The following is a 24,805-nucleotide window of genomic DNA, read 5'->3' as shown; positions in this document are numbered from 1 at the left end:
CCAACTCCTTATCAAATAATTTTTTTAAAAATTTTTTACATACATATCTTTCAAAATATTCAAATTTAATATTTACATAAAATGAACGTAGCTATGAATTTAAATATTATATAACAATAAAAATTTATAATTTTATTATATTTTATTTTAAAAATATTTATCAAAAATATTTTTGTGAAATATATAAGGTAGATTATGTTATTATAAGATGGACATAATTATTTCATCTTACATAAAAATAAAATATAATATAATATTTTAATATATAAATATTATATAATATTATCATCATATTGTTATATTGTATAATATTTACTATATTTTAGAGTAAGAGGGTTTGAATCCATCTAGATGAAATAAATAAAAATTAAATTAATTTTTTTTCATATATATCTTTCTAAATATTAAAATTTACATAAATATCCATATAAAATTACTATTTATATATATACTCTTAAATTTTTTTAAAAAAATATATTATTATATATTAGAAGAAATATGGATAGTTATGATTTATTTGATTTCTAGATAAAATAATTTTGATCTATCATTTGGTAAAAAAATTATATTATATATATAAATTAATAAATTTATTATTTTAGTTGTATATATTAATTTTTTTTATTAGAATAATAAAAAAATTAACAAATCAAAAAAAATATATTTATGTTAAAGATTTATTATACACACATCCTTCTAAATATTCAAATTTACGTAAATATCCTCATAAAATTACTATTTAGATAAATATCTTTATAAATTTTTCTTTTTGCACGTCTATCTATTAAAATATTTTAATCATTTTAATTTTAAACCGTTAATTTTTAACAATATTAGATGATATAGATACATATACCAAAAAAATATATTTTATAAAAATATACATACAGATATCAATTTTAAAAAAATATTGATGTAAATTTAAATATTTAAAATATATATATATATATAATTTATTTTTTTTATCAAATTGATCAGAAATAAATCTACCATTTACTCAAGGTCAACTTATTCCGCAACCAAACATAGTTTCTCTTCTCTATTATCTGGAGCACATCACTTCCACATGGAGATAGTAGGTCTTAACAGAATCTTTTATCTCGTTCAGAATTGACAAACCAAAAAGTTGATGGGAGCCTTCCAACATCACAAAATGCTGCAAGAAGCCAGGAACATTATGAATAGCTATTCCATTCTCTGCTTCTTGTTAAGTACACGGTTCTTGGACATACATATCTACTGAATCTACATATCAACTTAAAGAAAATGTAACTTCATGGCATCACATGCCCCTGCTAATGTTTGCACTTGCTGCCCGATTTTCTACCGACCAAATGGCATCACTTCTGGCTGTAAAAACAAGCAACCCAGCAATCAAACAGCACACCACAGCATTGTCCATACAAATGAGGAGACCACAAACCCCACACCTTCCACAGAATGCATGCCAATCGCAATATCCACCAGCAGTCTGGACAATTCAGCACTTGCAATCCTATTAGCAAGCAAGATTTCTTCTCGTAAGCTTTTAAAAACATAGAAAAGATTCATGCAAAATTACTCTCATCATCTTTACATTATCCATCATTTGCTTGAGATACCTCTCCAGCACACATATCAAGCCACCGATGTCGAAGATGAGCACCATATTTCCATGCCAGCAGGAAAACAAAAGCACGCATCTTATGACTGCCCCAACAATTAGAGGAATCCTTCTAAGCAGGTTCTTTTAAATTTGGCAGAATTTAGACAAAAGAATATACATATCCCCCCCCACCCTCCCTCCTATCCAGTTCTCCTTCATCCTCCCAAAAAAAAAAAAAGAAAGAAAGGAAAAGAAAAAACCCAACAACTTTCACTCCTGGCAGAGTGCAATGAGACTACTGATGGCTATCAGAAAGTGATACAGCCAAATTATAGTTTAGCACCTGAAAAAAGAAAAAGAGCTAAATGAGTCACGCCTTAGAAGAAATATAAATATTAAAACTAGAAAATTTTAAAAAACAATTACATTTGCTTCTGAAGACCAGCTGAAGAATGACACTACTCAGACATACATTGCACGTCATTTGATGTGCTGTGATCAGGTAAGAGCCAAGTTAAAAACCCAGCATTAGTCTCCCCTCTTAACCTTTGGAATGAGTATTCAACTACCATGCTCCACAAGTCACCCACTGTCCATCCATGCACCAAGGTCCATTGAGTCACCTGATTAAATCATCATAATGAAATCAGCCACTACAATTATTTTTCTTGCAATTTTAATCAGATAGAAATATAAACCGCATCTGCGATCTTCTAGACCACATTCAGTAGTCCAACAGTTATGGAAGACATATTCGAACAAAGGAATGAGTTGAATCACCATGGTCTTAAGCTCACAATATAGGGAGGAAAAAGAGCTGTCATTCATGCTGAGAACAAACATTTTTCCAAGTACATGCAAGATTTACATCATAAAAATATGAATTTATCCACTGTACATGTTCAGATTTTCATAATGTCAAACTAACATACTGTATAATAACAATAAAAGCAGGAAGCATACCTGTTCTAATCTCTGCAATGCTGCTTCTCCAAATGTGTAATAGTGGATGAAAGGTCTTAAAGCCTGCAGCAAGAGGAAAGAAAAAGGAGAGAGGGGGAAATCATAATCTCATGATCTACATAATCTTTGCTTCAAAAATACATGATAACTAAGACAGTCTAAAGACATCTGAAGCCACACGAATACAAGAATTAGGTCATACTTGGACTTCAAATGGAAAAGAAAATGTACTAGAAAAGAAGTTTAGTGATTTATACTCGTAACTCTTACTGTTCTAACCCTTTATAAAAGAATGCATAGTGTGTGAATGGCTAGGACTTTAAATGTTATCAAGTCCATACTGAACAATATGAAGAACTATGCAGTGTCATCAGCCACCAGATTATACCAAGGGGAGAAATGAAAAGCCATTCCCGCTAGAAGATGCATGGTTCAGGCCCATATTCCACCATTTACAACATTCCCCAATAATACAGACTCAAATGAGATTATCAATGGACAGCGGCAGAATCTCACAAAGAGAATACCTGTGATGCAGCTAGCCACTGGATCATACTCTTAATTTCAGGGTCTCCACCAAAAGCTCCACAGCCCCAGTTTCCAGTTGCAATCCCAATATCCACTTGAGAGTCTATTACCTGACAGCTTTTATTTTCAGTCTTACCAATCAAGTCCAAGTTACTTGCACCTTTGTTTTCAGAATTGTCAGGATCTTTGGCTTGCTTGGCATTAGCTTCACAAACCTGTTTATGAAGTATATCAAGGCTTGAGGCAGTTACTACAGGCAATCAACATCAAATTAATCAAGTCCACAATAAGCAACTGCATCATCTAAGCAAGAATAGACTTCTATACATAAAATATGCAGGCATTTAAGATATCAAGGTTAAGTTTTGTTTTGTTAAGTGCAGAAACTAAAAAAAGCATTAATGATGGACAGGAAAAGGCAAAATTTGGCCAAAATGTGTAGGAACAAGGAAACCTAATCAGACAGACCGTGCAGGATCAAGAAAGCAGAAAAGGAGAAAAGGGACTTGGCCCAATTAAATCACTTTATGGAGTCCCTTCATCAGGATATTTGCTGATTAACCAAAGTAAGCATCTTATTGATAATTCTTACCAGAAAAATGTTGCAGTTAGCAGTAGAAACTTCATTATTGTTCTCATCAGCATCTTGAAAAATCTTTGAGCAGTGTTGATATTTTGAAGCATCCAAAAATCCACAAAATGCTTTATTAGTCTCCCTGTACAACAAAATAAAAAGAATAGAGAAAAAGCTTGAAGTAACGAAAGCAATTAACAAAAGTTCTACTTAGGGATACAAACGACACACACTCAAAAGACATGTTGATGTATCAAGTAAACAGCAACATGGAGTCTGAAATAGGAACAAAACTAACCTAGTTCTCACCTAAGCATATAATTTATATAAGCACCATGAAGACATGCCAAATATGATGTCAAACACTTGATGTTTCAGGAGTGTCAGGAAGGAGGAACTACAGAGCAAAAATAAAGAAAGGACAGAGTAAAGAGTTATTACAAAAAAAAACATGTAACTATTTTGGCCTTCTCTGCCAGGGAAATGTATAAATTTAAGCACAATAATACATGCAGTCCTTGCAGTCCTTTCCTGCATGAATCATAAAAATACGTTCAAGGCTGATGATTTTTTAGATACAACTTGGTTATGTTTTATCCTAAGCATATAGGAACAAAAGTAAGCCAAGGAACTGAGCTTCATCGATCCAATTGTTGATGCTTTGCACCTTGACATTTTTCTATTCATTAACTTCTAGGTTTAAAATTCCGAATCTCTTCTCCATAACCAAAATTTTATGATTTTACCATATTCTTTGCTATTACCTTGATGCTTCCTTTCCTAATGCTTATTAAGATTTCCTTTTCTTTTCTACATTATCTTAGATTAGATGGATATGGAAGTGAGTTCAGAAATCAGCATTTGACCGTGCATGTAATTAATGGTTTGTGGATGTTGAATTGATTGTTTATGCATTTTCTTTTATTGATTCAGGATGACTCAATTATGTTACACTTACGAAATCTAAATGCTGAGATCATTTTTTTTTTTAATGAACAACGGTCAAATGTCATATTAAAGAGATGAAAGCATAAACGTTATAGATCTTCATGCTAGAAACCATTTGATGACAACAAATGTCCTGAAGACAGAAAACATACTAAAGCATGACTAAACCAGTGCTAAAAGGGCTTCTTTAAGTTGGTATATCTTAGCAATTTCTTAGCTGATGCTTTTTTCCAAAAAATTGTCCTGAAAAAGCTATTATACCGAGAATAAAGGCTTGGCATACCTAACCAGACAATCGACTTCGTACTGCATAATTCCTGGACTGCATACAGCATCTATTGCTACAATCCTTGTCTTTCTCCTGCCCATTGAATCACATGGCTTCTTATCCAGGTAGTCACCCACAAAACAGAATGAAGAACCATACCTATAAAACAATACCATGACAATGGGCAGAATTTCAGTCAAAAAATCACTACACAGCTGTAATATTGAATAAATCTTAAACTCAAGATAAAAAATATAACAATACAAAATAAGATTAAATTCATGTGTGAACACACCAAATAATCCATATCACATTCCATATAATGAAAGAGTTTTGGCTAAAATCAAATGATTAATGTTTTAGAAAGATCATGATCCTTGCATATCTGACCAACATTTGTTATCCTACTCCACCATTCATGCTTACAATAAAGTCACTTTAATCTGAAGCCATATCTTAGATAAATTAGTGTTATTTTAAAGCATCCCTTTTTTGAAGCACAGCTGGTGAGAATCAACTAAAGAAGGATATTCTCAGTATTGTGGGTGAGGGAGAGTAAAGGGTCAGACTTGACATAAGTGCTCTGGCACAATAAGGACTCTCATAAATCAGATATAGGCAAATAACTGGGAAAACAACTTCAAACCTGGAAGGCTTCTTTCATTACAAGCAACTCAAGGGGCCAGACAAATGATGTTTCACCAGTCACACATGCATAGTGTCAGACTGCAGATAACAAGAGTAACACATTACAGCCGAATGCAGGGCTCATTTAATATCCATCTTGAGATTCTTGCCTTTTCTGAGGAAGGTGAGCAGAGCATTCCAGTTTCTCAAAGGGCAGTTAATATGATCTGAAGGCTACTCTGGAATGATCAACAATCACTACATCCAAAGGCCGGTGCCTTATTTTTCTTCAAGATGCAGATTTCAATTCAAGCATAATGTCACGTTCATATCATGAGATATTAATCACTGTCCTTTGTTCCCGTAAAAAAGGGAGAGGGATTGATCATGGAGTCATGTTAGCCAGTAGCCACAATGCCATAAGGTCGTAAGGCAAAAAAAGGTCTAAGAAAATGTTTAAGCCAATTATGGAGGCACTAGAGCTCAATATAACTGAATATCAGAGGCGGAACTGCAAACAACAACCTATTCTATTTGTCTTGGTTCTGCGAATTAGATCAGAGGATGAAATATCTTTAGCAATAAATTGTTCATGCAGAGCAGAACTACTTAAAAAACTCTGTGAGAGCATAATTGAAATAATACATGGAAAGTTGACATCTTTTGAATTGTTTAAGTGTTCCTTTGGAAATAGAGATAGCTGATCTCCAATTATCATTCAAAACCTCCACTGCTTATCCTCCATAAAATTTATCTAAGGCACATTCTATTTTGAGCATAGTTCTCCAAACTGTCCGATTTAGAACTGCTCAGTTCGGGGTGTGTCGAACCGTACCGATGGCCGACCAGGATGATTCTGACATTCATAATGAAAAACCGACAAGGAGGAGAAGAGGGAGAAGGACCACCGGAGGACAATGAAGAGCAATTGAGCTCGCTGCGCCACTATCGAGCTCGATGAAGGCAGTGGGAGGAAAGGAAAAGGAGGTTCCCCGAAGGCCTTTGGAGGGCTAGCAAGGCCACCGCCCACTCCGAGGCCAATGAAGGCCAGAGGAGGGGCTCCGCCCTCTTGATCAAAATAGGGGCTTCGGTCTCTGTTTCATAATTTTTTTTAGATTTACCACAACAAGGACTTTACTGACTTCATATGATAAATCCAAAAAAAATTACAAAATAGGGGCTGAAATTCTTATTTCGATCGGGAGGAGGGTGGAGCCCCTCCAATCTTCACTGAACACGATAGCAGTGCAGCAGCCTCATCGGCCCCACCGAAGGCCTCCAGTAGTCTCTTGTCCCTTTACCTCTTCTTCCCTTCCTCCCTCCTCCGACTTCCACCGAGCTCAATAGTGGTGCAGCAAGCTCAACTGCCCTCCGGAGTCCCTCTCTCCTTCTCTCTCTCTCCTTCCCCCTCTCTCTTCCTCTCTCATTCTCCCTTCACCCTCTCTCTGTGTCGACTGGGCCCGATCAGAACGGCACCGAGGTGTACCAAACTGTATCATCGGCTGACTAGTCCAAGCTCCGGTAGCAACACAGTCAACCTTGATTTTAAGCTTAACTACATTTAAGGCTTTGTAATGATAAGTGTCATTCCAATAACAACTTAAAATTTCAAACTCTATTTTCATAGGCGCTTTTGACATCTAAGAAAACAGAAAATGCATATCATCAATAAGATACAAGTTGCAAAAAATGGCATCAGAGGTTCTCAAAATGAGAATAGTCCACACTCCCAAAATACACTATCAGAGTCATATTCCTTTCAAATCCATTTGCGACACTAGCAAGCTCAACAATGGGAACTAAACATTGCAACCATTATCCCTCTATGCAGACATTTCCTCAGTAATAGGGGAAAAAAAAATCCTTTAACACAATACATGAAATGGCAAAAGATTTGCAGCTCAATCAACCCAAAATACCTTCAGAAGTAGAGGAGACCAACGAAGATCCTTCATCAGGAGGCAAACACAACACAATCATAATTCCCCTAGTCTGGCTATCAAACATGCAATAAGACACAAGTGCAATAGAACTAAGAAGGAACTCTATAAGCTGCTGAGTTTGCTACAAGAGATGCATACAGTTCCTCCACTCAAAGTTCTAGGATTATGCATGCTACAAGAAAAGGTGATGCCAGTAAACATAAAGATTACCACCTGAACAAGGTGTAGAAAAGAGGTGTATAGATAAACATCATTAAACCAGGAAAATTAAGTTATTGTGGAGCCTGGAAAAACAAAATGTTATAAGCACAAGGTTTAAGTTACTCAACAGCAGAAAAATTAAAACAATATGAAATAATTCTAGAAGTAACAATATCTTTGAAATCAGTCCTATGGTCAAAGCAAAGGCGGTCAATGGCATAATTTAAGCCACCTGTTTTCCTTTGCCATAGATCAATCTAACATCATTCCTCTGCTTAATCAGATGAAGCCTAGAAACAACAAGCAGTTTTAGTTAGCAATCCAAGGAAAGAAACACCTCATTATTGAACATACATCAGCATTATGCACTAAAAGAACTCTGCATAAAGATCTAAATTTTTGGAAATGAATGAGAATATTTTAAGCACAAAAAGAATTGTGGTCATTTGCAAAAACAGTTTATTCAATTAAACCACCAATACACCAACTCTATACAGGACCATGTCAATTTTATGTTTAGTTCTCAGCCAAACAGTCATCCAACAACATATATCCTTGGTGCTTTTACAAAATTAAATAAAAATAACTTACCCCGCATAACATGAAAATCTTTCTGCACCAACAATTTCTATTGCCTCATTACAACCCATGGAAGCCATGAAAAGCATGCCAACAATTAATTCTGGGTTGACCATAAATCGAATCTCTTCCTGCATAAACATGACAGTGAAAGAATATTTAATTTAAAAGAAAAGAAAACCAATGGCACATTTATACGAAACATTAACAGCATCAGTCTTCGACGAGATCAAACCATGGAAATAAAGAAAAATGCTTGGTCATATTTGCTAGGAAAAGGAACATCAATCCTCCAAGGAATTTTATTTTCTTTTATTTTTTTGTTTTCACATTTTTGAGTGGGTAGGAAGAACATTTGACAGGCCATATTTGGGTTGGATCCAAGCAACATCTGAAAACAATCCTAATAATATAATAGAGTTCTGATTCGGATTCGGATTTTCTTACGACATTCAGGTTGAGTTCACATTCATTATAGGATATCCATTAGCTCTACAACAAGTTTCTGTAATTATGTTTTTATCAAAATTTTCCCCAAAACTTAAAATTTTTAACCTAAAACAGCCTCATAATGGTACATCTATTAACTCAGTAAAATTTTCAATTTCTCAATGTCATTTGTTTACTTTCTATGACACTAAGAGAAACCAATGATAATAGCCATTTTATACCAATTCTAAGCTTTAATCATCTCATATTTCATGCTTTGTATCTAAATCAAAAAATGGATTTTATAAAAAAATAGCATGCTATAAAGTGCATACATTGGCCTGCATGATACCAATCAATATCTGCATATTTATCGTAAATTATAGTCAGATTAGCCACCTAGGGAACATTAGTTTTATAAATTCCACGCCCAAAATTGATCCAGTAAGCTTATAGGTTCTAGAAACTTGATTTTTCTGATTATTTCTTCATGATTGGGTGTCCAGCAATTGTGTCTAACTTCTACAATGTAATTATGATGATGTCATATCAGTGGCACCTAGTCTCATGCATCCTAAAGTCCTACTGGAGATATTTTTTATGTGCACATTCAACACAAATTAAACCTGCTGTCTGAAAGAAAAATATTGAAATTAATGCATGAATTTTAATATAATGGGACATCATGACAGTCTAGGGCAACATGGCAAATGAAATTTCCTGAACTTTTAAGAGCAAAAAGTAACTAGCTAGACTTTCTCATTGCTTTCATGATAGTTAGTTCATAACCCTAAGTTGAAAATTTTGTGTGCATGACTCAAACAAATGCCCATATTGATCTTCACATCCAGGAAATCTATAACAAGAAAGCAAGATAACATGATACAAGTAATACAACAGAGAGAGACTTTCAAATATGCTTAAGACAATCGCTACAAAACAAGCATCTAACAACAAGTCAAAAGCAATCAGAAAAAACCCCTCCAGTTCTTGAAACATTAGCATCTTTGACATATCAAGATATCTATGTAAAAGTACAGACACAAGGGGACATCTCAAAGGATCAAGTCACTGTACAGTACCAGCCCATACCATATGATACACACTATGCTGGACAAGTGCAGGTAAAATACAGACATTTGTACCTCTATATTGCATGCTAATCCATGTTGATTCACGTAAGCCTGTGCAGGACTAGCACGGACTGATATGGACCAGCATAAACCCATTTTCTTCACCATTAGCCATGAAACATGACTGAACATGTGATTAGCAAAGATGACACTGTATGATATGATACCTCAACATGCAAACCATGACTGGCACAAGTTTAGCATATAAGATACTTTAGTTCTAGCTCCTCTCCAATCCCTACCCAACAACTGTTAGACACCATCAGGCTGTCATCCAACCACTTGGCCACCATCCTTCTACCTAGAAATCATATTGCAATGATGCTATCATTATACTCCAGACTTCACACCCCTATTATTGTTTTTTTTCTACCCTCTCACTCAACCAGTTAGGCATAATTCGTGCTAGGCTCGTGCTTGAGCCTCATAATAGAAGGATGGGCCAACCCGTGCTTGACTGGAATTTTTATATTGTTCATGATACAACTATGGGCAAAAAACAATTATTCCAGTCTAAGACCAAGCTACGAATGAATTGGCCCAAGGCCGGGATGTTGCTAGGCCTTGTCATTAGTATGACTTGTATAATATAAGTCAAGGATGATCTTATAACAATAGGTAACATTCTTATGCCAAAATTATGTTTGAAAGCTTGTGAGAGCAAATAAACCTTGCAACTAGCACATGGCTAGGAAAGTACTTAAGAATGTAAGAATGAAATATACGTGTCCACATATAAATCTCTAATTCTATTTCTTCACTTGATCGAGCCCATAAAATTAATTTAAAGAAAAAATAAGTAAGAATACTAAAGTTTATTGCTTAAGGATACATTAATCCTTTTTTGGGGGTACATAAGGATATATTATTCAGCAGTGAAAAGTTTAAATGATGACTACCATGTTAGCTTAAAATCAATAAAAGACTACTAACACCCTTAAGTAAACATAAAAACTGAAGTTCGGTCATTTCTACCAAACAATGTTTTATTTGCATTATTGCACTTGAATATTTGTTCCAATCTATGTACTAATCAAATTGGTTAGCAGAATTTGAATGCCTTTCATTGGTTAAAACAAATTTGCAATAGCAAATCTCCCTCATTTTGTAAAAGAGTATAAAGATAGAGCAAAGTGGCATCTACCTATTTAAAAAGTTCAGAAGGAAAACCTGCACACAGCCCCTGCCAAGAGCACCTCCTCCCAAAAATTCATTTGCAAAATCTACTTCAAGAGCTTCATATTGTTGGTCTTCGATCAAGCCAGAAGAAAAGACCTGACAAGAAAAGGAAATCATTATGGTGGTCAATTTTTGAAGGAAAAATCATTTTATTTCACAAAATTTGAGCAACAAGATCATGGTGTAGATGCCTAAACAAAAAGCAGGTGTCTCAAGTCTAACAAGCAGGAAAAAGGGGAATGGAGCATCTGAAAATAATTGTGTCCCATGGAAAAAGGAATTTCCCAAAGAATTACAAGAGACCTCCACAAATACTTGTTCAACTTGCAGTTGCCTTCAAAACTGTTTCCAATTGTTTTGCACACTCAGGAGACTAAATTTAATTGTTTAAGAAAGTCAGGGAAAATGATAACATAATTTCTTGGTAGATTTGTTTGAAATACAATTTTCAATTTTACCTCAAACGGGCAAAGAGAAACAGTAGATTTCCTCCAAAAAGCAGCCTCAGGATATGATATGCCATCGCAACTTTGTTTCAGAGGAAGGACTTTCCGTTCAAAGGAAACAGAACCCATAGGCATGCACAGGCATATCCTCTCAAAATAGTGAACAATGCACTTTATTTTCTGTTCCTGGCTCCGTTTAGCATGGGAATGAAGGGCCCTGGAAAGTGTGATAATGGAGTCAATTATAGCTTTGGCAAAAAATATTGTTTCGTCAATCTGCCAACAATAAATGAGGCATATCATGTAATAACCAAAATGAGATTACCATGTCTCCACAAGCTTTGCAAATTTCAACTTAAAAAAGTGCCAGTTACAGAAAGCAAACAACTCAAGGCTCAGCTATACAACCTTTTAGCACATAATACAATTCAGTAACTCATAACATTGACAATAACAACTATTTTTTGACAATGTAAGCAATTATGCCATATCAGCATGGATGTGCAAAAATATATGCCATCAATCCAATGATGTCAAAAGTGCCAAAAGGCGCACCTCAGACGCTCAAGTGAGGTGCCAGAAGGGGTCACCACCCCTTGATACTTCAAGCGATGCCCTTTCACTCATGCGCATGCCTTTAGCACCTTTTAGAGCCTTTCTTAGTGAGACGAGGTACTTGCCTTTAACGCCTCAATGAACTCTATGATTTTTTTTTAATGACTGAAAAGTGTAAAAAACCTAAAAGACCGCCCATTTAATTTCTCAGCTCCATTACTAACAGGGGATAAAGTAGTCAATTAGTATGATAAAGTTAGTTTTGAAGAGATAGAGGCTGATTCAGATAAGACAGAAGAAGATGTTGAAGGATATAAATCCAATGAAGGAAGAGAAGACGAAACTGATGACAACTTCGCAAGTGAAACTAAATCTGATGATTTCATTAATGAACTTTAGACTTTAGGGCTGTTTATCTTTTTTATTTCATTTATATGATTCCACTTTAGGGCTGTTTATGTTTTCTATTTTATTTATAAGATTCTATTGATGAATTTTAGGACTTGTTATGTTTTTTGTTTCATTCATAAATTTAGAACTGCCTATGGCTTGTTATCATATACTTTATCTTAAACTAGTTGAGCATTTTACTGTTTTATATATATGTTTTATGCTTAAATTGTTATTATATGGTAATTCATGTTACAATAGTTATCACTAGTTGTTATTTATTTATATATCATACTTTCTGCTTTTTTCCTCAATTTTAGTGCCTTACTTCACTCAGGCGAGCGCTTTTCTGACGCCCCTCGCTTCAAGGTGCTAGACCCCCCAAGCGCCTTAAGGGCGTCTTAAGGGCACCTTTCGTCTTTGACTACCTTGCATCAATCTCTACTACCAAGCCTGAAATAAGCCAATGAAATCAGGTTTCAGGAAACATAACTAATCAGCTAAATATCAACCACCATTTCCTTTCATTTTCTAATAGTGGGAAAGGCTGTCACGGCAGACTCTTTCTTAATTACATAAATCGACATACACAAGCCTCTGCAAGTTCTAACCAAGATAGAGCATGTTTTATTTTTTATTTAGAGAGAGAGAGAAAGAACTGCATAATGTCAGAACCTTTCTAGCTGGCGAGCATGTTCGCATAATATTATAAACATCCAAAGAAAAACAACAACTGCAAGAGTTGGTGAGAAATGGCCTACGCAAATAAGCGATCAAAGTTAATGAGTGGAAGATATCTGACACTCCTTTCACTGGTGGCAAACAAGCAAAACAGTGCGCATGCAAGCAGAGCAGCTATCAATTCCTGAAATAAATAACAAAATGTGTCAGCATAATGGGAGCCCATAAAACTTTTAAACAATTCCAAACAACGTTAATTTTTTTTTTTAAAAAAAAAAGACAGGTAAAAATTCAAGCAAAGAGGACATACTAAACCATCAAGAAAAACAAACCAACTGATACAAAACACATGAACACAATGAGTAAATGGGCTAGACACATCTAAAGCAATTAAGTTCTTGCAAAACATTGATAGATTGATCATAACGAGAAAGCTCACCTGACTTAGAAATACGATTCCTGCTTCTTGTTGGGCCATTATACGCAGCCCAGCTTTTCGTCCACCAAATACTTCATCGGCATTCCGGTAATGAGTTTCCAGAAGAGAAGGCAACCGCAGCAACAACCTTGCAAGGCCCGGAATGACCTCTCCAAACCACACCCTTGAATCCACCCTAGACATCAGCTGCTCAAACAAAAGAAAAACAACTCCTAAATTTACTCCCAAACTACAAACTTTTCCATAATTCAGACCGTGATCATTTTCCTCTTTTTGATATTTTTCACTAAAACTAATCGAATCTCAATCTTTAATTCACGAGAAAGCACATTGCTCGATCTAATATTTCTTCGGATTATCGATTCCCAGCACCAAAAAATGAAATGAAAAAAAAAAACACAGAAAAAGAGGAGTTGACCGAGAGAGGGGAGAAACCTCGTCGAAGAAGAGGGCGTATCCATCGGCGGTTCTGGAGGCGAGCCGTTCGGAGGAGAGGCCGATGGAGTCCCTAAGATCGAGGATGGCGTCGAAGAGGACCTCTCCGGAATCGACGTGGCTGACGTCCGGGCCGAGGGCTAGGGCTTTAAGAGATTCTAGGGCTTTGGAGGGCCAGAAGAGGGAGGAGGAGCGGAGGATTAGGGGAAGAAAGGGGAGGATGGAATTCAGATCCTCCCTCTGCTCCATCTCTCGCGACGAAGACAAGGGGAGTAGAAACTTAGGAAATACATTCAAGGCTTCCGCGGGAGGAGTACAGGGAGTCTGGGAAAATAGTGGAAGACTGGAGGGATGCTGGGGCGGGGGAATATTCCTTGGTGAAAGACGGCCGTCAGGCTCCGTCAAGGAATGTGGTTTAAGTAACGGCCACCATAACAGTTTCGGAGATGAACCGTTACGTTATATCATGTTAAAAAATTATTAAATAAACAATAATTTGGATAGAAAGATGGTTGTTCTCCCATTTTTGTCCATTATTTTTCGTGATAACATCACTGTCATGATAGCAATTGCAATTTTATTTAAACACTAAAAATATTTTGAATAGCATTTGACCTCCTGCAAATGTTAAATGATAGTGTTTACTACAACACTTCTTTAATAATATTTTATTATAAAAAATATTTAAAATATTATATTATAATTATTTTTTATATTTTATTTTTAAAAAATAAAATTTATTATTTTTTAATCCTCTTCTTTTTTCTTCTTTGTAGCTTCTTACTATTGCTCGATTTTCGCTGTCTTTGCTTTTTTGCTGCTTAGATCAGTTGCCCCCTTCCTCCTTCACCTCTGTCGCTCAGGCTTGCCACCCCCTTCTCCACCTGTCGCTCGCCTTCCCATAGCTACATGCCACCCCTCTTCCTCTTCCTCCTTCACCGCTAGCTTCTCTATTTTTTTTTCTCTTCTGCGGTTTGGGCCCACCACCCCCTTCCTTCTCCTCCTCCGTCACTCGCCTCCCCTCCACCCCCTTCCTTCACCTCTATTGCTCGGGCTTGCCGTCCCCTTCTCCATCTCTGTCGCTCATCTTCTCGTAGCCACATGCCATCCCTCTTCCTCTTCCTCCTTCGCCGCTCGCTTTTCTCATCTTTTTGCCTCTTTTGCGGCTTGAGCCCACCATCCCCTTTCTTCTCCTCCTTCGACACTCGACTTCTGTCACTCGCCTCCCCTCAACCATACCTTGACTCCGCATGGGAAGGGATGGTGGCTTATCACGACGGAGGAAGAAGAGAAGAGGAAGGAGGAAAAAAATGGAGCACTACTTTCAAAATATCCCGCCAGCTGTTTGGTTTTTGGAGTGCACTTAAAATTTAAGTTATTTATCACAACGGCCATACATAAAGCTGATTGCTAATAAATAGATCAGTGCCATCTTTTTTTAAAATAGATGGCTAGAAAAAGTCAATAGTAAAATGACTAAAAGAGATTTTGAAGTATCATGGCAAAATCTCAAAAAAAACAATTTCTGATATATTCTGAAAGGTTAAAATAGACAACAGCAATATTGGTATCTAGCATAGGCCCCAGATACATCAAAATTATAAAACCCACCTTCAGGATAAATCCCTTCCAATGCATGATCCAAACCTTCTCTTGCTGTAATTGGTTAACGGTTAATAATAAATTTGGTGGTTGTCTTCCACAGTCAAATACCGCTAATCAAATCCTGGTCAAAGTGGACCAAGGACAAAGCTCTAAGCTCCAAGCGTTTCATCGCATTGGAGAAATATATGGTAAAGATGTGATGTTGAAAATTTTATGAGGCATGGCAATGAAGCTTTTGTAGATATATGCATATGCAAAAGATGCATGTTTTATGCAATAGCATGATGGCACCACATCAATGCATGATTAAAAGGGATAGACTGAGTAAACAATGTTGGTCTTCTCTATTTTTGTCATCACTCTTTCATCTACTATTTATTCAATGGATGAATGGTTCATAACATTACAGAAACTCCAACACCAGAGGGCCCTTCTCTCCTCCATCTCAAGCTAGTTGTAGATTAAAAATCTTTTAAAAATTAAATAGAGGCATGCTTTGAGTCTAGCCTAGCCCAACATCGTACCTGAATTAAGTTGATTCAAGCCTGATATCCTTGGGCTAGGTTTAGGCTAGCCCACTCATGCTTGGGATTTAGAACCTAACTTGGTTTTAGGCCTAGGGCCTATTAATAACCTAAACTCATTTTTATTCTCTTTTACACATACAGACAAGCACATTCCATGTGCTAAATGTTAGATGATATAATAATATTCAACACTGGAACCAAGCAGTATCATGTTTGAGTTTGAGTCTATACAGCTAATCCTTAAGGGCTTAACGAAGAAGACCAACTTCTTGCGGGGGTATAATGTAAAGCCTTCTAATTTAAAATCCAGCGCCCTCCCTCTCTTCAACGGTATGCTTGGCCACGATCAGTTGCCCTCCCGACTGCCAATATAAGCGGTCATCGGAGGGAGAGACGGAACGAAGAAGCATGGCCTTATTTGCAGCAACCCAGCTCGGCCATCTCATTCCATTGCCTTCGCCGGCACCAAGGAACCCTCGATCTACTCTTTTTCTCTGCTGCCATTCTCCCGAGAGTTCCCTCATCTCGTTCTCTTCTTCCACTCGAGGTGCGCTTTCGCCCTCCTTAGCTCTTTATCTCCCGATTTATGTTAGTTTTCCACTGTTCTTTTCCCCCAATTTTTTTTTGTTGCGATCCATCCAGCTCCTTCCGCCACCGTGGGCTGTGCTACGAACGGCCGACCGAGGTGCCTAAGTGCGATGGCGGCCCCGAACTTGGCAGAATCATTGTCGGGAGCTGAAAGGCTGCACCTTGGAGTGGTGAGGCTTTTGTTCCTGCGGTTTTAATTTCCAATGCGGTGTTTCGGCTTAATTTTTTGGGTAGGGAGTTTAGGAACATAATTTGTTTGCTGAAATGCCGCACCAAATCAAACTCATGACTTTTAGCCGCTGCTTGGATGCTGGTTAAATGGTGGGTCATATGAAGTTATCCTGCTAACCAGTCAAAACGCTGCTCAGAAAGTGATAAATAAACTTATTCCGTCAATGTGCGAAAAAGATACTTAACCAGGTTAAAATTATTTCAGGGGAACACATATCTTTATTTACTTTTTCACTTTTTTCACAATTTTATTCCACTAATTATGGGAGTACCAACTAAACAGTGAATAAAATTGTTCTCTGGATAGTTTGTTATGGGGCAAGTACCAATAGATAAAGTTATTCAAGAGGTGGTTAGCTATTGGGCATCTAAACACAATCTAGATTTAAGGTGAAATGTCTTCGTGAAAAAGTGGTTGGGAAGATTCTGCAGATATATTTAGATTACATGTCTCTGAAATTTTAGATTCTGGTCGATGGTTTCTAAACTAGTTTTTCACATTACATGTTTAACCCCTCCATTTTCTTCTCACATTCACTTACAGATACACTTAAAAGGCTATAGGATGTTCACGATGCATGCGAAGACTTAGATTGCAACATGACACTGAGTGTATCTGATGGGTCATGTGAGAGAAGTGGAAATGCATGCGGAGCAAATTGAGCTTAGGGGTTTATGGAAGAGGAAATCCAAGTTGGATCTAGGGCAAGAAACTAACCTGTGTTTAAGCACACAATAGGACTTGAAAGTTCTCTTCATTTAATAAAGGGATCAAGTAGAAATTAAGCATAATACGAATGAAGAGTGATAATTATCGAACTGTTTATGGATAAGGAGGTTGGAGGATAGGTACTGATAAATCAACACCACCACTGAAGAACTGCTTCTTGATTGATATGAACTTGCTTCTTGATTGATATGTGATGCATAATGAACCGTTGGTTCATTTCTTCACGTCCTGTTGGTCTACATTACCACTTGAAAATTCCACCCAAGAAAATCAGGCTGGGAATGCAAAAGAAATATCCAATTTATGGGCACTCCATTAATTATCATTGTGTTTTTGTTTGAGATGTTGAAACCACATTTGAAATCTTAGAATGCTTGCTTCTTTTCCCTTATTGGACCTGAGTTGCTATAATTTCAGCATGTTATCAGTTGCATATTCTGATAATGGCGGTGCCACCAAGAGATTATGTCATGAGAGCTGTGAGAGGAAAATCACATTAGTTATGGGATCAACTGCTCATTAGATTGTTGAGAGAACATGGAGATGAGAACTTGTTTATTTTGAGAATTTGCGTAATTGAGATTTGACAGATTAATCATGCTTCTCGTTTCTATTATTTTTTATTTGTTGGATATGAGTTTTTAATATCTATCCTTTTGATTTTACTGAATAATTTCAGTTGTAGTTGGGATTTTATTTTTTATTAATGGAATGATTGTGTTAGTTAACTTTCTAAATAACTTATAGCAAATGGTACTGTTTTCGTAGCAGAATATAATGGAAGAACTCGATGCATCACAAACAGCTTGCGACCAGCAAACTTCCCCAAGTAGTGGAAGTCAACAAACTTGCAAAAAATTTAAATGGAAATCGGAAATGTCCAAGTTTCTTCTAAGATTCTTAGTCGATCAGGTGGCAGTTGGCATGAAAGTGGACATGTCATTTAAGAGAAATGCTCTAGTAGCTGCTGCAGAAGCTGTATCTCAAAAATTTAAAATAAAATGTGATGAAACTGATGTAGAAAAAAGATTGAAAACTCTGAAGACCCGGTGGAACAAAATACAAAGGCTGAAATGTCTAAGTGGAGCCAGTTGGGATCCTGTTGCCAGGATGATTAGTTTGGGAACCAGTGCTTACCAAGATCATGTGCGTGTAAGCAACAATCTTTGCTATTAGAGTGCTACACTTCTATTATCAGGACAGCTAGTTTATTTTGATCTTTTTTTAATATGTTGCTTTGCAGGCTCATCCTAGGGATGCTTGTTTGCTGAATAATCCTATAGATAACTATGATGAGCTAGCTATCATTTGTGGTGATGATCAAGCCAACGGAAAGTTCACTGAAGATAAAAATCAATATATTGGATCTATTGATAGAGAAATTAAGGGGCAACATCAGAAGAATATGCAGGGGCTAGTTGATATTGAACAGGTTGCAAAGTCTTCAAGCAATCAGGTTAGAGGTCACTGTCAGCAAGAGCCAGCCATTTCTCCAGCTGCTGCATCTCCCAATCCCTCACTTGACTCATGTAGGAGGGCCACATCCTCCAGGACCAAGAGGCAAGAGGTTGCAGATGTTGACATCCAGAGCTTGGTTATGAAGATAGGAGAGTTGATCGATGCGATAAAGACATTAAAACCTAGAAATTATAGTGAGGAAATATGGGAAGCAATAAAAGCATGCGATTACAATGAGCGACTGTCGGTAACAGCCCTTGAATACTTATTAAAGAATGAGATCGAGGGAAAGATCTTTCTAGTCCGTAGTTCAGAATCGCGCAAGGAGTGGTTATCTAAATTCTTCTCCAGTTTTCTATGATCTTTTCACTGGTTTTATTGTGCATTTGATTTCCTTGTAATTTTTCCCCTCTTGTATTTATTTGCATGATGCAATTTCATCGTCTTGCTTTTTGATGTTAACTTGACCATTAAAAAATTATGGCAGTTTTTGGGAGACTCGATTTATGTTTTGATTTATTAACCTTGATTGTACGTCATTCTCTCTTTTCATATCATATTCTCTCTTTTACCATGTTTATGCTTGTTTGTTTTGTAGTTGATCACCATGTATGGCCACATGGAATGCAATGCTGACCTAGAGTTTTATATTAATCTCAAACTGGAATAAAAAAAAAAAAAGATGATGGTAAATGTCAGAAAGTGATTTTGTGACAAGCATGATCTTGGCTGAATTCATGGCTTGATGATGCTTTACCTAACATTGTCATCTGGAAAGAAATACCAGCAAATGATGTCTGCTCATTTTGTGGAAATGATTGGATGGAGGGTGCTAAACAAGCATATAAAAAGCTATTGCAAAATGCAATTGATTCTTTTTTTTTTCTCTCTCTAGATATTGTGCTTATATCATTTCCATGTCAGATGACGTGAAATAGAGTTGAAGCTCTATTTTAAACGGACGACAAGCATATCAGGAATTTGCTTTATATGATCATACAGGCAACTGCAGATATTTAATTTGAACTATATTTAGAATAACCTAAAGATTAATTGTTATTCAGTATATGAACAAAATGATTTGTGCAAATTAATTGGCTTGCAGAAAGTCACAAGGAATCAATCTCATGATTATTTGGAGTTAAAGGAAAATGGTAGGGCAAATTCAATGGACTTCCAAAAATTTTCATGGCTTGTTAACTTGTTTCCAAGAAGATGGCTGTAGCAGTTCTGCAGCAATACGGCAATCCATTTAGACTTCTGATGCTTTAAACATCATCTAGTTGACAATCCATCATCAAGGTGGAGTAAAGCTTCCACCTACTCATCACAGTTGACTAAAACTTTAACAGAAAGAATTCACATACTTCCCAAGCTTGATCCACATCCAATGCACAATCCAGAGAAAAGCATCTCATGATTAAAGAGGTCCTGCCCACTAAAAATTCCAGTTTGACACCCAAAGGGCTACCCTCCTAATATCTGTAAAGTTTAGATTCAAGTAAGTCGCCATCCGTCTCTTTTAATTGCTCCGGATCATAAATAATGTTCTTGGTCAGAGACACTTAAATATTCTATCAGGCCCAAGACCCATTAGAATATCTTTTCCATTAACTTACATAGATTTTCAATGCATATACCCATTTCAACTTCTTAACAGTCCCAACTTACCATCTATATCACACATAATGGCTCATGATGGATACCTTGTACTACATGCTTGTGTTCTTAACCGCTCGCTCTGCTTGCTGGGTGTTGACATCAGTTATTTTCATTCATCTTGCTTTGTTTACATCATGCTGCCTTGACCAATCTTTAACAGTGTCCCTCAAGATCCCAACACCAGAGTTAACTTCCTGTATCCCTTCATTCATATTCTAGGTATCACCACCAAGCAGATATCCAAAATTCCATGCACGCACATGAGTTCATTAAGAAGATAGGTAGAAATGTGATTGTATCACATATAAACAGTCTACTCTAATGTTGACAATGATGGAAAATCCAATTCAATTAAGCTACACCCAGGCAGCTTGCCCACATTCTTCTGCTTCATGAACTCCCTCACTATCTCTGCATCGACAAATCTACCAGCATCCACATACATGTTTGCTAAACTCATGTAGTAACCGCTCTTACTTGGACTCATCCCCATTAATCTCCTTGAAACTCTTTCCCCCATCTCCACATTGCCATGCATTCGGCAACCTGCCAATAAGGCTCCCAGTACAGCCTCATCAGGCACCATAGGCATCGCCTCGATGAACATCTCAGCCTCCACCAATTGCCCTGCTCTTCCCAATGCATCAGCCATGCAAGCATAGTGTTTCAATTCAGGCTCAATCCCACATTGCTTCATCCTATCAAAGAAAGCCCAGGCCTTTTCCACCATGCCTGCATGCGCACATGCCGACAACACACCGAGAAAGGTAACAGAGTTTGGCTCCATCCCTTCCTCACTCATCTCGTCAAAAAGCTTTAGAGCAGCACTAGCATGCCCATTCAACCCATGACCCAAAATCAAAGCACTCCATGAAATCACATCTGTAGCTGGCATCATACTAAACACCGTCTCAGCATAGCCAAATGCACCACATTTAACATACATGTCTATGAGAGCATTCCCTAAACTCAAAGGGAGCCCCAAGAACCTACGAATGCTACACCCATGCACGCTCCTCCCATGCCTTAGCCACCCTAGTTGCCCACAAGCCAATAGCAAGCTGACCATGACCACTCCATCTAACTGAATTCCCTCACTCACCATCTCCCTGAAGAACCCCAAAGCCAACTCTGGCTCTCCACTCTGGGCATAGACTGACAGCATCGATGTCCACAGGGCTGCATCTCTTTCAGGCATTTCATCAAACAGCTTTCGTGCCAGAGAGATTTCAGACAAACCATTGTAGCAAAGGACCAGCGCCGAGCCAACATAAAGATTATGGTCTAGACCCAACTTCACTGCCAGGGCATGGACAGACATGCTGGCAGGAGAGGAGCCCAAAAGGGCACAAGACCGGAGGACTGGTGGAAGGGTAAATTCATCAACCGGTATGCTAGAAGACTGCATCCTAAGGAAGAAGTCCATGGATTTATGGGGAAGGCCAAACCTGGCAAGCTCAGTGATCAGGATGTTCCAGGAGTAGGATGTGCGGCAAGGCATATGGAGGAAGATGGAGAGGGCGGTGGGGAGGAGGCAATAGCGCTGGGAGTAGGTGAGGAGGAGTTTGGTGGAGAGGATGGCGTCGGTGTAGAGGCCAGTGCGGAGGAGGCGGGCATGGAGGTGGCAGAGGTGGTGGAGGGATGGGGAGGAATGGAGGAAGTGGAAGTAGAGGGAGTGGAGGTTAGAGTTGGGCTGGTGTGGGGTTGTGGTGATGGTGTTGTGGCATCTCTTTGTTAGATGATGGTAATGACAATATTTGATCCAAACCTACAATAAATTGAAGTATGTTTTGAGTGAAGTAGTAAAAACTCATGTATAAATGCATGTAACTAAAGCTAAAAATTGATAAGAACGAAATAATAAAGGATAAAAGTAGATGATTGTGGAAGTATTGCAGTAGGAGATGTTTGCATGAAGCAATCTTATTGTCCTGTTCTCTTGAATTCTCTTCTCTCACAAAAAATCCTTCTATCAAAACTTCTACCACAGCATGGAGCCTACCATTGCATTATAGAAGTTGACTCCTTATTGGGGTTTCTTATTTTCCTTCCTTTGCTACTCGAGTATGCTACTCGAGTATGCATAAGTTTTATTAATAAGATGAAGGACTCTTACAAGAAATCCAATTCAAAGTATGGTAGCTTTAAGCCGAGATTTGGGTGAGTCCTTCTATAAGATCAGTGTGTGGGAAGATGACAATGTTGGATAAAATGCATCAAAAGCCGTAAGCAACGCATTAAGTTTGAAAACGGCAACATATGGCAATCTTCATCCTCATTTATTCAAAAAATCGAGGTACATGAATTATGATTTTTTTTTTTTGAAAGATAATTTCTTACTCATTGGAAACTGAAAATATTCGAGTTTTCATGATTTTGAAAACATAAATAAATAAATAATGAGAGAAAACAGCAAGCATACCAAATTATGTTGCTAAAAAAAAATAAGCTACCTTCTGAAACATATCATCAAACACTTCGACTGCATGCCCCGCTATGTTTGCAGCCGCAGATGAAGCCCGATGCGGGACTTGCTGTCAGCATCTGGGCCAACATAACGTTGTCGGAGGACAACGAGGGCCGAAGCTATGGGGACTGTGGGGAGCCATGCAGGGAGGGGATGATGGCTTAAATACCTCAGCCCGTCTCTCCACTGCCACTCTCGTCTCCCGGACGTAGTGGGTGGTCGCTCTTTCAATCTTTCTTACCTGCTACCTCGTTTGGGAATTGGGATGGGCAATGTGAACATGACCGATTCGCGAGCTCACCCAGCCCGAGTTTCGAAGACCCCTGGACCCAAATCCGAGGTCAGTTCGTCAAACCTGACCTGCTTTGACCCGACTCATTCTTGCCCTGCTTTGGGATCTTGCCTAATTGTAATCCGGCCTGTCTTATATTTATAACAAAAAAAAAAAAAAAAAAGGCCAATTTGTCTTGAGCCACACCAACTCTAATTTGGTGTATCATTTTTTTTTTTTTTGGTAAATCTAATTTGGTGTACCTTGCTATCCTCCATTTAGGGTTGGCTTGATTTACTGGGAAAGGTGTTAAAAATATTTGTTAAACAAATTAAGACCAGTTTTCTAATTATTTGGGTTAGTGCATAGTAATTTGAAATTTCGGAGAAAGCTGCTCGATTTGCTACATCCAGTGTGGTTGAACTGTTTGACCCAGCCAAGTGAAGATTAAAATCTAAAAAGATAACTAAAACTCGTATATGTTGTGTTCCAAACTAATGCAATTTAACATAACAACCCCTTCTCCTAACTATTAGAGCACTCGAGCCATTGGATATAAGAATTTATTATACATATATAACTTTTGAATTTACTATTTATAATATTTATATATTTAATTTATAATTTTATGAGGGTGTTCAGTGATCTATCCAAAATTAAGAATAATGTGAGTGAAGGTGATGAGATCAGCACTTTATATTACATCATGGTGATTCTACGTAGCAATAATCTCAAATCATCCATACTCCTCAAATTCATTTTTGAGGTCAGAAATTTAAGATCACACTCGGATAGTGATCTTGGACTGAAATTTAAGGAAAAAATTATGCCTTAGTCTAGTGAAAAAAGAATATATCAACATACTATTCATATATTATATCAAAATTATATATCTAATATTATATTATACGTATATTATATATTATATTTATGATATATGTTATTACAATACATTATTAGTCATATTATTGTCATATTATAATTTAATGATAATTTTAAATTAAAATAGAAATATCTTATTGTACCTAATTTTTATATAATAAAGTATTTAATATGTTACTTTTATTTGCCTTAGTTTTTAATGAAAATAAATATTTGTATTTATAAATAAAAATATTAATTCTATGATAACAATCAATATATTTTTATGGGATTAATAATTTATAAGACTAATAAATATATTTTTATAGACTATATTAATTATTAATATATTAATAAATATATTTAATATATTACTATAATATATTTTATATGATTGATAAATATATTTTTATAGAGTATATCATGGATAGTTTTGATATTATATGGTCAATGATTTTGAATTTTTATGAAATACCAAATAGAGTACTTATAGATATCTGGA

The 24,805-nt window shown here is 36.8% G+C and overlaps 3 protein-coding genes across 6 annotated transcripts; 1 reads left to right on the top strand and 2 right to left on the bottom strand.

The window, feature by feature from the left end:
- Positions 1 to 1,175: 1,175 nt before the first annotated feature.
- Positions 1,176 to 14,261, bottom strand: LOC105034802 (poly(ADP-ribose) glycohydrolase 1). 2 transcript variants are annotated; one of them, XR_002163654.3, is made up of 13 exons: positions 13,904 to 14,253; positions 13,469 to 13,654; positions 13,110 to 13,213; positions 11,416 to 11,620; positions 10,949 to 11,053; positions 8,229 to 8,347; positions 4,882 to 5,025; positions 3,669 to 3,792; positions 3,076 to 3,291; positions 2,549 to 2,611; positions 2,012 to 2,208; positions 1,602 to 1,928; positions 1,176 to 1,495 (listed from the first exon to the last, which is right to left on the bottom strand). XR_002163654.3 is itself a non-coding variant. In XM_010910097.4 (12 exons), the coding sequence occupies exons 1-11, from the start codon at positions 14,150 to 14,152 to the stop codon at positions 2,044 to 2,046; spliced, it is 1,680 nt and encodes a 559-aa protein (XP_010908399.1). In that variant the 5' UTR covers positions 14,153 to 14,261; the 3' UTR covers positions 1,176 to 1,928; positions 2,012 to 2,043. The 2 variants fall into 2 exon arrangements, 1 of the variants encoding a protein (XP_010908399.1); XM_010910097.4 differs by having other exon boundaries at positions 1,176 to 1,928; positions 13,904 to 14,261.
- A 2,097-nt stretch (positions 14,262 to 16,358) lies between these two features.
- LOC105034772 (uncharacterized) lies at positions 16,359 to 19,594 on the top strand. Of its 3 annotated transcripts, none has more exons than XM_010910058.4 (4): positions 16,359 to 16,582; positions 16,678 to 16,793; positions 18,356 to 18,736; positions 18,828 to 19,594. In XM_010910058.4, the coding sequence occupies exons 1-4, from the start codon at positions 16,444 to 16,446 to the stop codon at positions 19,401 to 19,403; spliced, it is 1,212 nt and encodes a 403-aa protein (XP_010908360.1). In that variant the 5' UTR covers positions 16,359 to 16,443; the 3' UTR covers positions 19,404 to 19,594. The 3 variants fall into 3 exon arrangements, with proteins under 3 accessions (XP_010908360.1, XP_010908369.1, XP_010908352.1); XM_010910067.4 differs by having other exon boundaries at positions 18,353 to 18,730; XM_010910050.4 differs by having other exon boundaries at positions 18,353 to 18,736.
- A 445-nt stretch (positions 19,595 to 20,039) lies between these two features.
- LOC105034789 (pentatricopeptide repeat-containing protein At4g14170) lies at positions 20,040 to 23,556 on the bottom strand. Its single transcript, XM_010910079.3, has 2 exons — positions 23,158 to 23,556; positions 20,040 to 22,472 (listed from the first exon to the last, which is right to left on the bottom strand). Exons 1-2 carry the CDS (start codon positions 23,167 to 23,169, stop codon positions 21,018 to 21,020), a joined length of 1,467 nt encoding a protein of 488 aa, XP_010908381.1. The 5' UTR covers positions 23,170 to 23,556; the 3' UTR covers positions 20,040 to 21,017.
- Positions 23,557 to 24,805: the final 1,249 nt, after the last annotated feature.

Source organism: Elaeis guineensis, chromosome 1 (genome assembly GCF_000442705.2).
Source record: "Elaeis guineensis isolate ETL-2024a chromosome 1, EG11, whole genome shotgun sequence".
NCBI classification, from domain to species: Eukaryota; Viridiplantae; Streptophyta; class Magnoliopsida; order Arecales; family Arecaceae; genus Elaeis; species Elaeis guineensis.
This window is presented reverse-complemented; position numbering and strand designations above follow the sequence as displayed.

Bases quoted from the DNA above. Each gene is read 5' to 3' on its own strand.
- LOC105034802 (XM_010910097.4), bottom strand. From the start codon at position 14,152: ATGGAGCAGAGGGAGGATCTGAATTCCATCCTCCCCTTTCTTCCCCTA. The intron at 11,621-13,109 runs GTAGGCCATTTC...CACACTTTCCAG, and splicing joins AACTTTGATCGCTTATTTGC to GGCCCTTCATTCCCATGCTA. The intron at 3,793-4,881 runs GTATGCCAAGCC...TTTGTTGTACAG, and splicing joins GAAGTCGATTGTCTGGTTAG to GGAGACTAATAAAGCATTTT.
- LOC105034772 (XM_010910050.4), top strand. From the start codon at position 16,444: ATGGCCTTATTTGCAGCAACCCAGCTCGGCCATCTCATTCCATTGCCT. The intron at 16,583-16,677 runs GTGCGCTTTCGC...CGATCCATCCAG, and splicing joins GTTCTCTTCTTCCACTCGAG to CTCCTTCCGCCACCGTGGGC. The intron at 16,794-18,352 runs GTGAGGCTTTTG...CTGTTTTCGTAG, and splicing joins AAAGGCTGCACCTTGGAGTG to CAGAATATAATGGAAGAACT.